Genomic DNA, 17,534 nt, shown 5'->3' with positions numbered 1-17,534 from the left:
AAAACAAAGCAATGTTCTTTTATTCTGTGAATAGGACCCCAACTTCATTTTGAAGAGATTGTGTATGTGTGAATTTAGTGCTGGTAGAATGGGCCAGCCTGAGAGTCATGTAGACTGAAGTCCTCTGTTTATCCTCAGAAAAGATACACATCAGTAGTGGCGATGTTGGCTTCCTTCTCCTCCTCCGCCCCATTTCCTCTGTACAGCCCTGCAATATGTCTCTGTCCTTATCAGGTGGAATCACAGAGAGGGGCAGGAGGTTAGTTCTGTTTCCGTGGCTCATTCAGTTTTTAGCCCTGTCCTAATACTGACAACTAGCGGGACAGTTAATGGCAACAGTGGTGATGGTTTCTTTGTTTTTTGTAATGTAGCTATTAGTCTAATGGTAACTGAACTTATACCAGCATCTTTTCACGCTCAGAAACCACCAATGTGTGATCAGATGGAAAGAGCCTTGGTCACAATAAACCTTAGCTGGATTTGCACCTATGATTTATGGGTGGCAGTAAACTTAGTTTTTAAAATGGTACTAGGATTCCCTTTTTATTTTTTTTTTTTAAAGAAAGGGGCAGTGTTGTTTGTAACAGTAAGCTGTGCTTGACCACCACAGCATATTTATTCTCCAAACAGCTGCAGCTGCTGAGTGAAATTCCCTTGTCACCTGACCAGTCCATGCACTGTGTATAATGCAAGATGACAACAGTCTGGTTGAAAAAGCCCATTTTTGCTAATGCTCACGCAAAGGAACATATGGGTTGCTGTTTCCTCTGTTGTTCTGAGATTGGTTTCTATTAAATGCCTTTTCTGCGTTCTCCCATACGTTAAGAAATGGACATTTTAATAAACAAGATTTTTTTGCCAAAAAAATAGACCGCAGTGTCTACAGCGTGTGACAAAACCGAGCTTTACAATGTGGCCCCCAGCCATTCGCATCTCGAATGTCGTCCAGCATCACCGCTGTGATGCTCTGCTGTGTTCAATGATAAGTTTTTGTGTGTGTGTGTGTGTGTGTGTGTGTGTTTCCCTCTGTGTGCTGCCCCAGCTCTGCGCAGATAGCTGGCACAGTAGACCCCAAGAGCAACCCCATGGACCACAGACTCCGATAAGGCACCAGGCCAGGTTTATTGTCAAATGAAACGCAGTCTCTAACTCCCTGGATCAGATGTCGACAGTTCTGCTCGTATATATGTGCTCCCTGACAATGGACCAGTTCAGTCAGTGGCAGGATTCTTCACTGCCCCGTAAGCCAGACAAAAGACAACCACTCAAGGGTGCATTCTTATACACAGGTACAAACAAGTCACACATCACTCCTGACATATTGCTGTCTCTCCTGGTACATGTTGGTTCGAACAAAACAACTCTATCCATCATATTATCCTTTTGACCCTGTCTTTAGGATGGGTCAGCCTGTTCCTTATTATCTATGTGGAATGTTAGTACCGGAATGTTCTGGTACCATCCTGGCACATGTTTATCTTACTAGTGCTTAGTACCTTTTAGGTATGTGCATACGTGCACTATCAGCCACCTTCTTGCCAGCTTCTGTGAGCAGTGCCTGCCTCTGATTCACAGTTTAACTTTGCTTATGTTAAAGTCTTGACCATTACTTTAGTTCAGGCCTTAAGTCTCATACCAGGCCTCTGATACAAGGGATTATGTTTCAGGGCCTCATCTTACTACATTGAATATGGTCCCAATATGCAGTGCTCCAAACTGATTCAGATGATCTGGTTGCTTGGAACAAGATGGAGTACTGTGTGCTGAGACCTGCAATCTGAGGCCTGAATGCCATTGCCTCCAATCTTGAATAGAACAATCTGCCTTTTTTTTTTTTTTTTTTTTTTTTTAAACCAAGTTGCTGCCCTAGGGTTGTCAGCAGGGCCCTTTACTTGGTATATTTTATCTGCTCATGAAATACACATATACACCCTTCTGTGTTTCTCTAGTTGTGTATGAACAGTGCAGAAGAATTCTGCTGGCAGTGGCTACAGGAGGCAGAATAGTCAGAACAACAGGTTGCAATGTTTGTTAAGGAGTAGGTTTCCCAGCAGGGCTGGCCCTTGTTTTCAACTTGGGTAGGTTGCAGCAGAAGAGAGGCTATTGCTGATTTCTAAGCTAGAAGTATTTATGCACTGTAATGATGTTCACTCCTTTCTCTATTGGTTGTCATCTGCTAACACACAATTCCTAAACATTTTTTTCTTAATTTGTGCTTTGCATCAAATATTTTTTTTTTCAAGGCACTCTAGCACCTTTCAAAAGGAAGCTCTATGGCCTGTAATGAAAATCAGGTTAATCTTTTTGCCACAAAGAGGAGTCCTGAGTTAGAGACCCTCCCCCTTCTGTGGGGAGGAGAACCAAACTGAACGATCCCACCCAGATTTCTGCTCAAATGAAAGGGGAGAAGAAATAAGGTGGGAGGGGAAAAATTAGGCTTGTGTGAGATGATTTTTTTTTACCCCTAATCCATTTCTCTGTCCCATTTGTCTTCACACTTGGATTTAGCACACACAGATTGACTGACTGCCCCCAGCCCCTCCCCTGCAGTTCCCCCTGCCCTGCAGCGTCAGTGTGGCAGGCTCTGGCCAGGCAGTGCAGCTGCCAGTCCTGCTGCTCTGAGCGGCATGGTAAGGGGGGGGGGGGGGGGCTGGATAAGGGGCAGGGAGCAGTCAAGGGAGCAGGGGCGGTTGGAGGGGGCAGAGATGTGGGGGTTGGGGGCGGTCAGGGAACAGGGAGTTGATAGGCATGGGAGTCCTGGAGGGCCTGTGGATCGGGGTCATGGAAGTCAGGGGACAGGGAGCAAGGGGGGGTTGGGTAGAAGGTAGGGTCCCAGGGGGCAGTTAGGAGCAGGGGGTCCTGGGAGGGGGTGGTCAGGGGACAAGGAGCAGGGAGGTTTGGATGGGTTGGGAGTTCTGAGGGGGCGGGTAGGGGGCGGTGGCCAGTCTGTTTGGGGAGGCACAGCCTTCCCTACCCAGCCCGCCATACAGTTTCAGAACCCAATGTGGCCCTCAGGCCAAAAAGTTTGCTCACCCCTGGACTATACGTTACCATCTGGAGGCTGTTCATACGAAATGAGTTGGGAGTCTCAGTAAACTTCCCATTTAGACAAATGTTCATGGTACAAAACCACCACTACAGCTGGCACTAATTGTCTCCCTTATTAGCAGTCACAGCATAGGGACCAATGATTTGAAATGTCCATGGAGACTAAACTATCGCCTTGCCCTAGAGGGGCATCCCTCCAGCTCAGAGTTGAGCCAGATAGCTGTTTTGGTGGGATGGAAGCTTGCAGTGCTGCTGCACTTGTTTAGTGGATAAATAGAGGACTTCGTTCTCCAGGGCTGTCCAGCCGGCACCTCTCACCAGCACTGAACTGCACACACAACAGTTTTTAAAAAAGGAAACCCCCAAAACCTTTTAACTCTGATCACTGCAAACCAAAAAAAAATTTCATGACTTCCAGTTTTGCAGCTACACAATGCAGAGCTTGAGGCTTTGGCAGCAGCTGTCTTGGAGAAGACTGGCTTGAAAATTATCATATTACTGCTCCAGTAATATATTTCATAACATTTTCCTGCTTTCTTTTCACCAGTGCATGATCTGAGTTGCCAGTATTGAATATTGTGATGTGATTAATTTAGGGATTTATGACAAAGCAAATGTAATTTTGTAAGTTGGCTTTCACAATCGGTGCTGCAGCAGGAATGAGTTTCTTTAGCAACGGGGATTCTATAATACAGCAAATTGCTAGGTGATGTCAGAGAAATTGGCTCTTGTTATTTTGCTAACCCAAGAGACTAAGGGTGGCTGCTTTAGATTGTTCAGGATAACTCAGGGAAGTGCAGTAAGTCAGGGAGTTCTCATGCCATCAGTGAACAACTCCATTTTAATTGGTGACAAGCACTAGCATCCTCCATCTGAAATGCAGCCTTAATAATCAGCCCAATGCCATCCATAACTGTTTGCATAACACACTTCAACAGAGAAGAGAATGGGTAGATTTAAAAATAAAGTTAAGGAGAATTTAATGTCAATTGTTTTTGCATAAAACGCTTACTGAGGTTGCTGAATTTATGTGACAGATGGTACTCTTATGTCACATTCTTTTATTCTACTTTGCAACATGTTAGTCTTCTGTGCATGCATGATTACGGTAAAATGTTGGGTTATTTTATAGATAATCATTGATGCATATAGGAATAATCCAGTTTGGAACGTTTAAGACTGTATTTATGGTGGCAGTGCTACTAGTATGCAAAGTATTGTATAAGTTATATGTATGTATTTTTAAAGCTGACCTTTAGATGTCAAAAAAAAAATGAAAAAATACCACCATTAGATCCATATGTTGAATGCTTCAAAATAACTAGTCAGGGGCACATTTCAGTATGTAATGAATTCAGAACCTTTTTTATTTCTTCTCTTGCACATTCTATAAAGTGTAAAATATTAACAGCTTTCTCACAAAAAAAACAAAACACAGGTTTATCTGAGCTTTTCAAGTTGGTTCTGTTCTCCAGTTGGGTTGTCCACAGCATAGGGTATGCTGGGTCATCTGATTAAATGTGGGGCAGCAATTTGCAGGTTACTAGAATTGGGGTGAGTAAATGTGTTTTAATCAGGGTGGATAAAAATCAGTGATTTTCTTTTAAAGTCAGTTTTGATTTATAACAGATTAGATTTTTTTCCCTCAAAAACCATTTTATCAATTTAAAATTTTTAATTAGGATACATTATAGCTCAGATATCTCATCATCGAATAAGGATTATAAATTCTATAGTACAAGACAATATATTCATGTAATGTTTAAGAATAGTTTTGTAAATTAGTTCATGGATTAGGGATCCAATCTTATGGGGTTCCAAGGGCTTCTGTATACATTATTTAGGTTAATCTTTCTATCCACCCAATGGGACTCAGTGCTCAGTCTAGAAGATACCATCAGAGATGATTAGTTTTGCAGTTCTCAAACTGTGGGTTTGTGTCTCCAGAGATAACATGCTTGTTAACAGCAAAAATATTTTTAAATGAACGAATAAATAAAATAGAGGTGAGAAATAACAGGCCTCAACCCTATTGTCCCTCTGCAAATTTGCGTACACAGTCAATCCCTTACCTCTCTAAAAGTGCAAAGTTTCAGAAAGTTCAATTAATAGAAGATTGTTGGGGGTGGAATAGATTTGGATAAGGAGAAGTCTGGAGATAAATGTGAGAAGGGAGGGACAGGCAGTAGAAACAAAAGTGGAACTGTTTGAGCAGCATATTCCAGAAGTCTTGAGGTCTTTGAGTGTAGTCTTCATTGATTTGAGATCTACCATACCACTCTCACTAGAAGGGAAAACCTATAATGGCTGCAAACCATAAAAGAGACCCAGTTTGGGAATATTTTAATGAAGTTCCTCTACCTGTGGGTAAGACAGGCATGTGTGCAAAATGCAAACAGTGCAACAAAGAAATGCAAGGCCTGGTTGCCAGAATGAAACATCATGAGAAGTGTTCCTTCTCAGGAGGAAGCTGCGGTGAAGGTGATGAAAGGAACATGTCTGAATGTGACGGTCCACGCCCCTAGAGTCAGGGCAGTGTGGCCCATCGGTCACAATCTATAAAGCAGCCCTTCAGTGCAGGTCAGCGTGGTCTAGCGGCCAGAGTCTATAGAGCCGCCCTTTGATGCGGGGCCTAGTGGCCAGCGTCTATAGGATTGGGGCACCCCTTATGGGGTGTGGCAGCCCCGGTAGGGGGGCCGGGCCCACCCGACTCCACTGGGCCCCACTCAGGGCCCTAACAGTGGCGTAGTGCCTTGCCACTGACTCAGCAGGGGGGTCCTACTGAAACACGCTGAGTTTCCCCGGGGGAGGGCGGGGAGGTACCACTCAGTCACTCTACCAGGGTCACTTCTTACCAGAATCTGTGTTGAGGTTTCCCAGGAGATGTCGGGTCCTCTGTGTTTGGCAAGGCCAGTCATCTCCAAGGGTTCCTCCAATCGCCTGGATGCAGGCAGGCCGTGCAGGGCTTTGATTCCTGGTGCAATCAGGGGCTGTGGCTGGCCCGCCGCAGGAGCTTCCCAGGCACGTCCTTCCCCTGCAGCCTCCAGCCCAGAATGAGCTGGGCTCCCGCCCTTTATACTACTAGAGCACTTGGAGCATGCCCAGTCTTGCCAGGGAGGCAGGACTTCTGCTGTCAATAACATGGGCTTAACCCTGCCTGGGCTAGTGTGGGGTAAGCGGACCCTGTCGCACTGAACATGCAGGATCTTCAGGTTGATAAACTTTATTTCATACTTCTTTCTTAAGGACTGCCTGTCTTCCTTCTGGACTATTCTTGAATTCTCATGTTTGAGCAAAAAAATATAGTTGTTAGTACCGTAGAGTATCATTTTAGATGCAGTTGTGATAAATAGCTGAAATCCTTTTACAATTTCACCTTTAAAGTAGTACTGAGTGTCAGTGAATGCAAAGAGTAATATTAAATAACTGCATTGACTTATTTTGTTTAGGAGAATCCATCCTCAACATACAGGATTCTGAAGACTATCCACCCTCAAGATCACCATCACTTTCTATAGTTTCAGAGTTATCTGCCAATGATAGTGTTTGTCATATCATGTATGTCATATAGCCACAGTATATCACCTGTAGCAAAAAGAAAAAAAAAAAATCTCCATCATCCAGGAACAACCATAGATAAGTTTGTGATAAGAACCAGCAGATTACAAAGAGGTAGTTGATGGAAAAAATTGCCCCATTTGTTTATGCAACAAACTCTCCTTTCCATATGATTGAGAACCCACACTTCATTAACATGGTTCAGTGATTAAGACCAGGATACAGTCCACCCAACAGAGCAGATGTCGCAGAGAAATTGAGTAGTGTGCAAAAGGTCTAGAGGGTGAAATTGTTAACTTGAGTCTTGATGGGTGGAGCAATGTCCACAATGATCCTGTTGTATGTGCTTGTCTGACAACAGAAGAAGGGAATGTCTTCCTTACGGAAACAATTGATACATCAGGAAATGCACACACAGCAGAATACTCACAAGAAGTAGCAATAAAAGTTACAACAAACTGAAAAAAAAAAATTCAAATGTCTAGTATGCATCTTGGTCACAGACAATGCTGCAGATGTATTCAAGATGAGAAGAAATTATTTAGAAAAGAGTCCCAAGCGAATAACATACCGTTGCAGTGCTCATTTGATGCACCTCCTAGCCTAAGACTTCAGTGCTCCAGAAATAAAGGCTAATGTTGTTGAAATTGCAATATACTTCCATAACAACCACTTTGCAGCAGCTGCTCTGGAAAAAATGCGAGGAACCAAGCTAACTCTCCCACAAGACGTGCAATGGAACTCAGTGGACTGTTTTGAGCACTATATCAAGAACTGGCCTAATCTGATGAGTTTGTGAACAAAATCGTGAAAAAATAGATGGCACTCCCACAGCCAAAGTTCTCAACGTTGAGCTTAAGAGAAATGTTGAACACATGCTGAGTACTCTGAAGCATATTTCTGTAGCCTTGAACAAAATGCAGGGAAATAGCTGTTTTACAGCTGATGCTGTTGAAATTTGGAAGGAACTGAGTGAGATCTTAAAAAGAAAAATAGGCAATGTATGGCAGAGCTCTGACCTTGCCCCCATGGGTCCTGCGCTTCTAGGCGGTATATGCTAGCCTCAGTGGCTCTCTGTGACCCTCCATGTAGCCCTTCTCTCTCTAGGGCCAGGGTTACAGTCTACAGAGCCCTTTTCATCATAGGCCAGCAAGGAGGTTGGTGAGAGAACTCCCAGAGTCTCTGTCCCTAGGGGCTTGTTTTAGAACAGTTTAGCCTCCTGTCCTGACAAGGACCTGACGTCCCCTCCCAGGAGGTGTTCCTGAAGTGGTGGGTTAGGGGGAACCTGGGCCCGCCCTCTACTCCTGGTTCCGGCCCAGGGACTCCAATGGTAGCAGCTGTTGGCAGCCAACCTTTCACTGCCAGAGTTGCTACATTTCCCTGGGCCACAGCTCTCCTGCGTCTCCCTTTTTCACCCTTACCTTAGGGCTCCCTTATCAAGAACTTGAGGGTGTCTTCATTAACCAGCCCTTCAGCCGCACTTTCTCTTCCCTGGCTCTCTCTGCCTGACTGGAGTGAGCCCTTTTTATAGTATCAGCGGGGCCTTAATTAGAGTCAGGTTGTCACATTAGCTTAATGGCCTCACCTGACTCTTTGCAGGTTAATTGGAGTCAGGTGTTCTCATTAGCCTGGAGCAGCCCCTGCTCTGGTCAGTCAGGGAACAGAAAACTTAATCCAGTGGCCAGTATATCTGCCTTCTGCTATACCCAACTGGCCTGGGTCTATCACAAATGATAGTTAAATTACAAGCATTAAAAAAACAAATGGAACAAGCACTATCTCCAGCTCATTTTCTTGCAGATATTCTCGATACTCGGTACCAGGGTCAAAACTGCTGAAGAGAAGTTGGCTGACATGGACATCCAGCAATCATTCCTCCATAATGTCAACTATAATAAACTTCAGAGCTAAGGGTGAACCATTCAAGAAATATGTTTGCTGATGATGTTTTAAAGAAAGTCACACCAGTGAACTGGTGGAAGTCACTTAAGCACTTGGATTCAGAGACTGTTGAAGTGATGATCTCACTTTTAACAGCAGTAGCTTCTTCTGCCGGTGTAGAAAGACTATTTTCTTTCTTTGGACTAATTCATTCCAAACTGAGAAATCGTTTGGGACCTGAAAAAGCAGGAAAGCTTGTTTTTTCTTTTCCGAATTATGAACCAACAGGAAAATGAAGGTGAAGATGACTGAGTTAGCTGCAGAAGCCAATATTTTAAGTTTCTCATGTTGACCTGTCTGACATAGCCAATTTAATTTTTTTTAATATTTCATTTAACTATTTTAGTTAAAAACAATTTTAACAAAAACAAACTTGATTTTTCAAAAATCCATATGCTTGTTTTGTAAAATATTATGTTTGCTGTTGAAGAAAAAATCCAAATGCATAACTTTGTTGTTTTAGTTAAATAAAACAATTTAAATGTCTGTCTGGTGATGTTCTCCTCCTAATACATCATGGCAAGAAAATCCTCCAAATATTAATGATTAACCTGTTGAATTGGAGATAGTTCACCTCCCAATGAGTTCATAAATATCTGCTTCAATTACCTTTTGGTAAATGAAATAACCAAACAATCATTCATTTTCTGATATAGCTGTAAAACTATTCTGAAAAGTTTTCAAAATAAATCACTTTAAACATGTAGAGTGTGTACCTTCTAAAAATGAAACCTACATCTCTGAGTTGTGAACAATATGTATTAACAACCAACAAGAATGCACTTTTATGTAGAAATCCATGATTAAATCGAGTCTTCCTCACTAGTGATTCAAATCCACCCTGGTTTTAATTTTCAGTGTGTACTTAATTACTGCTCCTCCTTCAGTTGCTCAGCATTATATACATAATTGTAACAGTGGTAAGAATTATTATTTATTATTAGTGGTGGTAGGAAATATTTATATTATGGCACACCCAATGGTCCCTGTTAGGGAAGGTGACTATTTCTGATTTGGAAATGAGAAAATGGAACCAACCCGTCTGGTTTCACTGTGTGAAGGGCAAAAAGTAAACAGAATTTAAACATTCTTTAGATTTCATGATATGATGGTGATGTCAGTAAAATTAGGGCAGGTAAAGGTTTGGAACTGTATTCTAAGGAACAGAGTAAATTAGTCACACCACCTGAGTCATAGCCTCTCCACTGCAGAGGCTGGTGGTGGTTTTGTGATCTGAACAAACAAGTAATGTGTACAAGTCTGAAACCACCGATCTGTTTTGCTTAGAGCCTCAAGTTAGGCCTTTGATGATTATTATATTTTATTTAATACTGTAGTGCTCAGTGCTGTACTATATTTGGAGGAAGACGGCATCTTGGTGTTACAATCTAAATTAGGTAGTGCAGTTCAGATATTGACTTTCAAGAAAAATAGATACTCTATTCACCAGCCCCCTTTTGTATGTCTGTTTGCGTATGTAGCATTTTTATTTATCATGTACTGTATATAGCTGAAAGTGTGCTGGGTAGTATATAGTAAATGGTCTCTGCCAATCAAGACAAGACAGAACATATACAGCGTGGTATGACTATTGTTTCATGAAATTTTGAGTGTTTTTCCATCGTTATGGCACAGACAAAAGGGTGATGATTATTAAATCATATTATATACAGTGTTTTAGATGCAGCAAAGTAAGAGTGTGCGTTGTCATTTCCTTTTGGTTAAAGAGTGGCTTCACAAACCACAGTATATTGACCATTCTTAATTTAGTAGGGCTTGGCTTATGAGGAACAGGCTAGCTGTAAGTCCTTCGTTAATGTGAATAAGACACAAAGTGAACATACATTGTATAGCAGGGGTCGGCAACCTACAGCACGCTTGCCAAACACGGCACGCGAGCCGATTCTGAGTGGCACGTTGCCTGCCCGGTGAGAGGAGGGGGCGGAGGGGCCAGAAAGCGCCACGCTGGGGGAAGAAGGGGTAGGAGAGAAGCTTGGCTGCCGCAGGACCAAGCTTCTGCCTCCTGCCCCTGCAGGGGAGAGCGGTGGGGGGGGTATCCTGGCCCCCAGCCCCACTCAACCTCCCCCCCCCGCCCACCGCTCTCCCCTGCTGGGGCAGGAGGCAGAAGCTTGGTCCTGCGGCAGCCAAGCTCCCCCCCCCCCCCCCCCCCCCGTTTTTTTCCCACACCGTGGTGCATTCCGGCCCCTCCTCCTCCCCCCTCTCCCTGCCAGAGACTGCCCTTGTGAGGGGGAGCGGAGCAGAGCAGAGCTGAGCGGCAGCGTGCTCGCTGCTCCGTAGAGGAGGCAGAGAGAGGTAGGGACGGGCCTTGGGGAAGGGGGTGGAACCGGGCATATCCCTCCCAGCCCCCTGCCATGAGCTGCTCAGGGCAGGGGGCTGGGAGCACCCCCAGGAGCCGAGCACCCCAGCCTTCTGCCCTGACCTCCCCTCCACACCCAGCCTTGTGCCTTGCACCTCCACACCCCCTCCAGCCCTCTGCCCTGACCTCCAGTCGCCCCGCTCAGCCCGCTGCAGGCCTAGGTGAACAGAACCCCAGGCTGGAAGCGGGCTGAGCAGGCTGGCGGCGTAAGATCAGCATTTTAATTTAATTTTAAAGGAAGCTTCTTAAACATTTTGAAAATCTTGTTTACTTTATATAACTAAACTATTGTTGTATGTAATATAGACTTAGAGAGAGAGAGATCTTCTAAAAAACGTTAACATGTATTACCGGCACACGAAACCTTAAATTAAAGTGAATAAATGAAGACTCGGCACACCACTTCTGAAAGGTTGCTTACCCCTGTTGTATAGTATAATTTTATGAGTGCTCATTGCTGGGCAAACTAATGCTTAATGGATCTAACGAGATTAATTATTGATTTCTGAGTAGTTTGACAACTGGGTACCAGATACTTTTCTAGTGCAGCTGCTTCAGACCTGCATTCTTCATACTGTATGTTCGAGTGATTCCAGCTGGTAAACTATTGTGTGTGATAGCAATAAACTTCTTGAAACCAATCTTGCAGTCTGTTCATTAGAGCTTTAAGAATGTGAGGTAAATCACTGGGCTGTTAATTAACACACTAGTCATTTTCTATGAAAGAGGACCAGTTTCAAAGGAGATTCTTGTTTTAATGAGAATAAATGCTGTGACTCAACCCACATTTGGTTAGAGTTATTGCCTGATCCTGTGAGATGCTCAGTGCTTCATGCAATTGAACTTTAACGAGAAGAATGAATGTATTTGCTGACTAATCACCCATGCCATATTTAGGCAGATCTTAAAACCACTTTGAATCAGCATATTGGGTTTTTTGTTTTTGTTTTTTCCTTCTCAGATCTTATTACCAAAATATTTGTTAGTGAGCAGAAGCTTTTCCCATGTAAATCCCTGCTTTCTGCAGTATGTTTTTTTGTTGATCCAGCATCTACAACAATATCATCACTTCCTTGAATGGTGGAGTCAGAAATCTGGCCCAGTTTGGTTCATAATGGTCCAGGTTGTTAGCTACTGAAAATTATTTGCTACCACTTGATGGTTCTTTGATTGGCTTTGTGAAATGAGTTGTAGTTCTGGGTCCAGTTCCTATCAGGTAGGTGTCCATATCACAAAAGCCACTGCTACATTTGGCTCCAATTGTCATGTACACCTCTACCTCAATATAACGCTGTCCTCGGGAGCCAAAAAATCTTAACCCGTTATATTGAACTTGCTTTGATCCACTGGAGTGCGCAGCCCCGTGGGAGCACTGCTTTACCGCGTTGTATCTGAATTCATGTTATATCAGGTCACGTTATATCGAGGTAGAGGTGTACATCCAAAAGATCAAGATTAGAATGAGACTGTGCAGACTTCACTCCTTTGAGCACTCATTGCCACTTGCCAAAGGGTGCCCATTTCTAAGGCTATCCATAAGGGTTCAGTTTCCAGTGCTACCAATCTGTCACCTTTCAGCTTCTGAGGGGAGGTTATACCTATTGCTGTTTCTGTTGTGGGGCAGCCCGACCTCTTCCAGTGGAAAATCAATTTGGCCAGCACCTTTCAGGAGGAATAAACTGAGAAGAAAAGTCACATTAAAAAACAAAAACAACAAATACTGCATCACTGAAATAATCTGTCAGGGGTAATGTGCTAGTTAGGAAGGGCACACATTTTTAACCATGTCTATGCAGCATGATTTTAACAAGTATGAGACTCAGCATGTTGTCGTGCTGTGTTATGAGCCTGATGCATTTCATTTGAACACCAGCATTGTATGGAGAACTGCTACCATGTGAATTGCAGCAGCCTGCAGGAAAGGAGTTAACTAGCAGTGAAGAGAGAGAGAGAGAAAATACAGGATAGTTTTTCTTCTGGGGTCCTCAGAACATCCCCCTCCCATTGCCTTCCTCAGACATGCCTCTCTTTGAAGCCTGTTGCCCTCCCATTCTGTATGTCAGCCAATGGGCCTTGCCAGAGAACAGCAGAAGGAGTGTGTCAGGCCAGAGCAAGAGTCAGAACTCTGATCTTCCATGTGGCAACTAGATTACTTGACCAGCCCTTAATGGTGCACTTGATCTTTAGGTTTGTCTGAGTATGGCAGGGCTCTCTAAAGGTTAAAATAGATGTTTACACTTTGTGACGTCTCTCTGCCTGTCGTAAAAACAAATCATTTCATGATTTGCTTCATGCTGACATGAGACTCTGCCTTGCCTATTTCTTCCTTTATTATTCCTTTCCATAAGCTTCAGTGGTGTGGAGGGAGCTCCAACAAAATAAATGGGACAATAATGAAGATACAAGTGCAGTGGGTTTGATTTCTTCAGCAACATCATAAATGACGACAGGACCATTGTTCCAATCTTGCTTGTTTGTTCCAGAAACTTAATTGGGTCCTTTTATGCCCAGGCATAAGAATAAACCAACTGGGCATTGTTACTTCCCTGTCATTGGTATGAAAATAGTGAGAACAAATCCAGTAGCAGTGTCCTCTGTTGCTGACAAATCAAGGAGCCATTTGAAAAACAATTTATATATGAAGATTGTAAGGGTGAAAGATGGGGAGGGAACAGGCACTGAGAAAATCGGAGTCCCCCTACAGTCCTTTCTGCATAAATTAGAAATTTGGTGAGATCCATAGACAGACTATCATGGATGGAAGCTCTGATGCCCCCGCTTATCAGGTGATGCACCCCTTGTCTTTTATTCTGCCTTGGGAAGAATGTGAGGCCTCCTGACACTTGCAATGGGTGCAGGTCAGTGTTCTCTTGTAGTAGTCCAGTGTGTGTTGTACTGTGCTGTCTTTTTAGTGAGTGCTCTTTCTTTGTTTAATATTTCAGCTCCTAATTATTGGTGGGTCCTTTGGTCTCCGTGAGTTCACTCAAATCCGTTATGATGCTCAAAAACTCCACAGCAAGGTAAGTTAAGTGGTTTGTTGTTTTTTCAAATTTAGAGAGCACCAAAAAATAGCGAGGACTGGAAAAATAGTATGATTTGGTATTTGTAGCGTGCCCAGCTAGTGTGGCCCTCATCCATGGTTGGGGCTCCATGGGAGACACGCCACAAAACAAATAATGATGATAATGAAACTTTAAAACTTTTCCTGGGTGGCAGGTTGGAGAGCAAAAGTAAGATGAGTGCTGCTACATCTTGCATGGCTTAGCTGCAGATGCCCCTCTGACTGATTAAAGGGGAGCAATGATGAGTTACAGTGAAGGAGGGTGATTTTGCCAGAAGGATGGTGGTTACAATGGCCCTATTTAGACCAGAAAAATAGGTGATGTTTTAGAAGTTGCTAGCTAATATGTTTTAACCGACATGCTTTTAAATACCACTTAGTGCCTAGGGTAAACAGGGTGTTACTCCTTAAAAAATGGTATTAAATGGTCCTGGTCAACCCAAGGTGGCAGTGAGGTGGGGTAGGAGGAGCGTAGGGTTGACCAAGACCAGCTAACACACTTTTTAAAAGTGTTAAACCATATCTCTCTTACGTTATAAGTGGTGTTTAAAATTTTGTGTTAATCAACATGTATTAGTTCACACATTTTAAAATGTCACATATTTTCCCAGTTTAGACATACCCACTGAGGGTTGCTCTAGGGTCCCCGAGGGAGGTAGAGGACCCTTCTTCCCCTCCCAGTCTTCCCGCATATATGAAACTTGTACTAAAGGGATGGGGGGAAAGAATCTTTCTTGTACTGTAACTGAAAACCCATAACTGGGGGAAGTAAGTATATTAGATATGGAACTTTTCACTGAGTACTGCAGCAAGTGGTGCTGGTGATTCACTGAGTGGTACTCTCACTTCTGAATCAATGCCCCAGTGTGTGGCTGTGACTGGGTCCCCGGTGTACAACCTGGACTGTATGACTGCTGAGCCCTTCAAACCCACCAGCCTGGGATGCCTCTCACACTGTGATGCTGATGTCAAGCTACAAACCTCTGATAGGCACTGCACTTACACAGACATCCATGGGCAGGGACACACCCAACTGTGTTACATGAATGATCTTCCAGCCACTCATGAACCATCAATAGTGAGGCTCCAGCCAATTCCCCCCAGCTTTGCACCCCAGAATTGTATTGTCTTGCACTGGTCAAAAGCCTGGCCAGTGTAAGTTAAGTAGTTCGCCACTCCCTCAATGTGCAATGGACTCACACTAGCCTTTGTAAACTGAGATTTCACAAGCACTTCAACCAAAACACACTGTTTTAGGTAAAATATAAAACAGGTTTATTAACTACAGAAAGATAGATTTTTTTTAAGTGATTTATAAGTAGTAGGCATAGAGATCAGAGTTGGCTACTTAAGAAACAAAAATAAATTCACAGTCTAAGTTCTACAAACTAAGCAGGATTTGAATCAAGTAGTGTCTCACCCTGACAGATGGTACAAGCAGATTACAAATCCTCAATACACAGACTGGGACTACTCTTCTGCAGTTGAAAGTCTTTGTCTTCCAGGTGTTGCGTTGGGGGCAGGGAGTGGCCAAGTGATGATGTCACTGTCTCTCTTGTATTTCCTTTCAGCTTGCCGGAAAGATCTTTGCTGTGATGTGAGTTACTCTCTGAGGGTACATCTACACTACAGGGGGGAGTCTATTTAAGATACGCAAATTCAGCTACGTGAATAGCGTAGCTGAATTCGACGTATCGCAGCCAACTTACCCCGCTGTGAGGACGGCGGCAAAATCGACTTCTGCGGCTTTCTGTCGGCGGCGCTTACTCCCACCTCCGCTGGTGGAGTAAGAGCGCTGATTCGGGGATCGATTGTCGGGACGCGATAAATCGATCCCCGAGAGGTCGATTTCTACCCGCCGATTCAGGCGGGTAGTGTAGACCTAGCCTGAGAAGTCTCTAGGATAGTGGATTCTTTTCTTGATGGGTGTTGATGAGCCATTAACGCTGTCTGACTATTGATGCCTACTCCTGTGTAACTGAAAGGATGGTTGTGGGTGTTCCCAACCTCACAACGTATTTCAGTAACACAAACAGTAATGGTTCATAACTTCACATACAATGATAGTACATACAATCCAACAGGATATTAATATTCAACAGATCAAGACTTTTAAAATGATACCTCACAATATATACTTTATACAAAACATATCATACTCGTATCACCCTGGTGAATATGGTGGTTCCAGGGTGCTACTTTAAGGTAGAGAGTGTCATAGCAGTGCTCGGAGTCATTCAGCTGCTGACTTTCCAGTGAGATGTAGAAATGAGCTTTTAACCCTTTGTAATCATTAAAGATTCCATGGCACTTTTTGTAAAAATCATTGGATTATTTTAAGAGGTGAAGAACAGAACTTGGTGGGTTAATGTAGCTAGACAGCACCTTAGCTCCATTCCAATCCTTGGCTGCTCTAGGCCCTGGAAAAGCCCTTAGAACTTAGATGACCCTGGGGTCCAACACCACCTCCCTGGGCTGTCCTTTGGGAGGCAGCACTGCCCAGAGTCTCTGAAGCTCTGCATGGTACAGTCCCACCTCCAACATACCTCCTGTATCAGGTTTTGCAAGGGGTTCTTGAAAGACAGCCTTACAGCTGTGCCTGCATTGGGGGACAGCAATTGGTGGGGAAATTTTTTTTTTGGGGGGGGGGGAGAAGCTGGGGGGTCAGGGGAGTAACCCCCGTGACCACCCTCCACATGACACCCCCCCCCCCCCCCCCACTCCTAGCCTGGGACTCCCACGTTCTCCCTGTCCCATCCCTTCCCACCTTATCTGGGAAGGGCCAGGGGAGGATGTCTCTGGCCTGGCTGAAGCTGCTCCAGCACACCTGGCGGCATGGCCGCATCCTGCTCTGGCGGGCCAGACCGGGCGACGCAGCCACAGCATGTTCCAGCAGGCTGGACCGGGCGGCGTGGCCACAGGGTGGTCTGCCGGGCCGGGCGGTGCGGCCACAGCCTGCTCTGAGGGGCGGGGCCGAGCGGCATGGCTGCAGCCTGCCAGCCCTGGGGCTGCAGCTGCTTCGGAGGCTGGGGGGAGAGCAGCATGGCCAGAAGCAGAGAGACTCTGGCCCGATTCTTCCCTTCTGGCTGTGCTGCCTCTCCTTGCTCCCTCTGTTGCGGGGAGGGGCTGTGTCCCACTTTTTCTCTCTATATCCATTCATAAGCCAACCCCCTTCTGTGGTGCTTCCCTTTTTTACTAAAAAAATTCGGCTTAGGAACGAGTATATACGGTAACTTGGCTGCGTTCATATAGGGACTTTGTGGCAGAGCTGGGAATAAAATCCAGGAGCTCATTTCTTCCCACCTTTATCTCAACATGGAAGTGCATATGGCCAGGATACTGTGAATGGGAGCATTGCATACTAAGAGCTGTAGGCTCAGTTGGTTCCACTTTTGATTGTAGCTGCTTCATTGTGAGTACAATCTTCTCCATTTTGTGACAAGCGGTACTGTAACTTGGTCTCTTGGCAATTTTCTAATGCAGGCTTTGGTTAGGCATGGTTTGGGCACCTCTATTGGAGGGTCTCTCTCGGTGATGCACAGTAAATTT

The 17,534-nt window shown here is 44.3% G+C and overlaps 1 protein-coding gene across 9 annotated transcripts in view; it reads left to right on the top strand.

Annotated features, from left to right (window-relative positions):
• Positions 1 to 17,534, top strand: part of LOC103306399 (cytochrome c oxidase assembly protein COX16 homolog, mitochondrial) — a 77,195-nt gene that overhangs the window by 5,473 nt on the left and 54,188 nt on the right. For 6 of the 9 annotated variants that reach the window (XR_006174245.2, XR_006174246.2, XM_065592970.1 and 3 more), the window contains exon 2: positions 13,867 to 13,944. Coding sequence is in view for 3 of the 9 variants with exons in the window: in XM_024109228.3 (XP_023964996.1) it covers positions 13,867 to 13,944 (78 nt within the window). In the remaining 6 variants the exon portion in view is untranslated. Of the gene's footprint in view, positions 1 to 13,866; positions 13,945 to 17,534 lie in introns of those variants that run through there. The other 3 variants (XM_065592969.1, XM_065592971.1, XM_065592972.1) reach the window with 1 other exon arrangement.

This window comes from Chrysemys picta, chromosome 4, assembly GCF_011386835.1.
Source record: "Chrysemys picta bellii isolate R12L10 chromosome 4, ASM1138683v2, whole genome shotgun sequence".
Taxonomy (NCBI): domain Eukaryota; kingdom Metazoa; phylum Chordata; order Testudines; family Emydidae; genus Chrysemys; species Chrysemys picta.
This window is presented reverse-complemented; position numbering and strand designations above follow the sequence as displayed.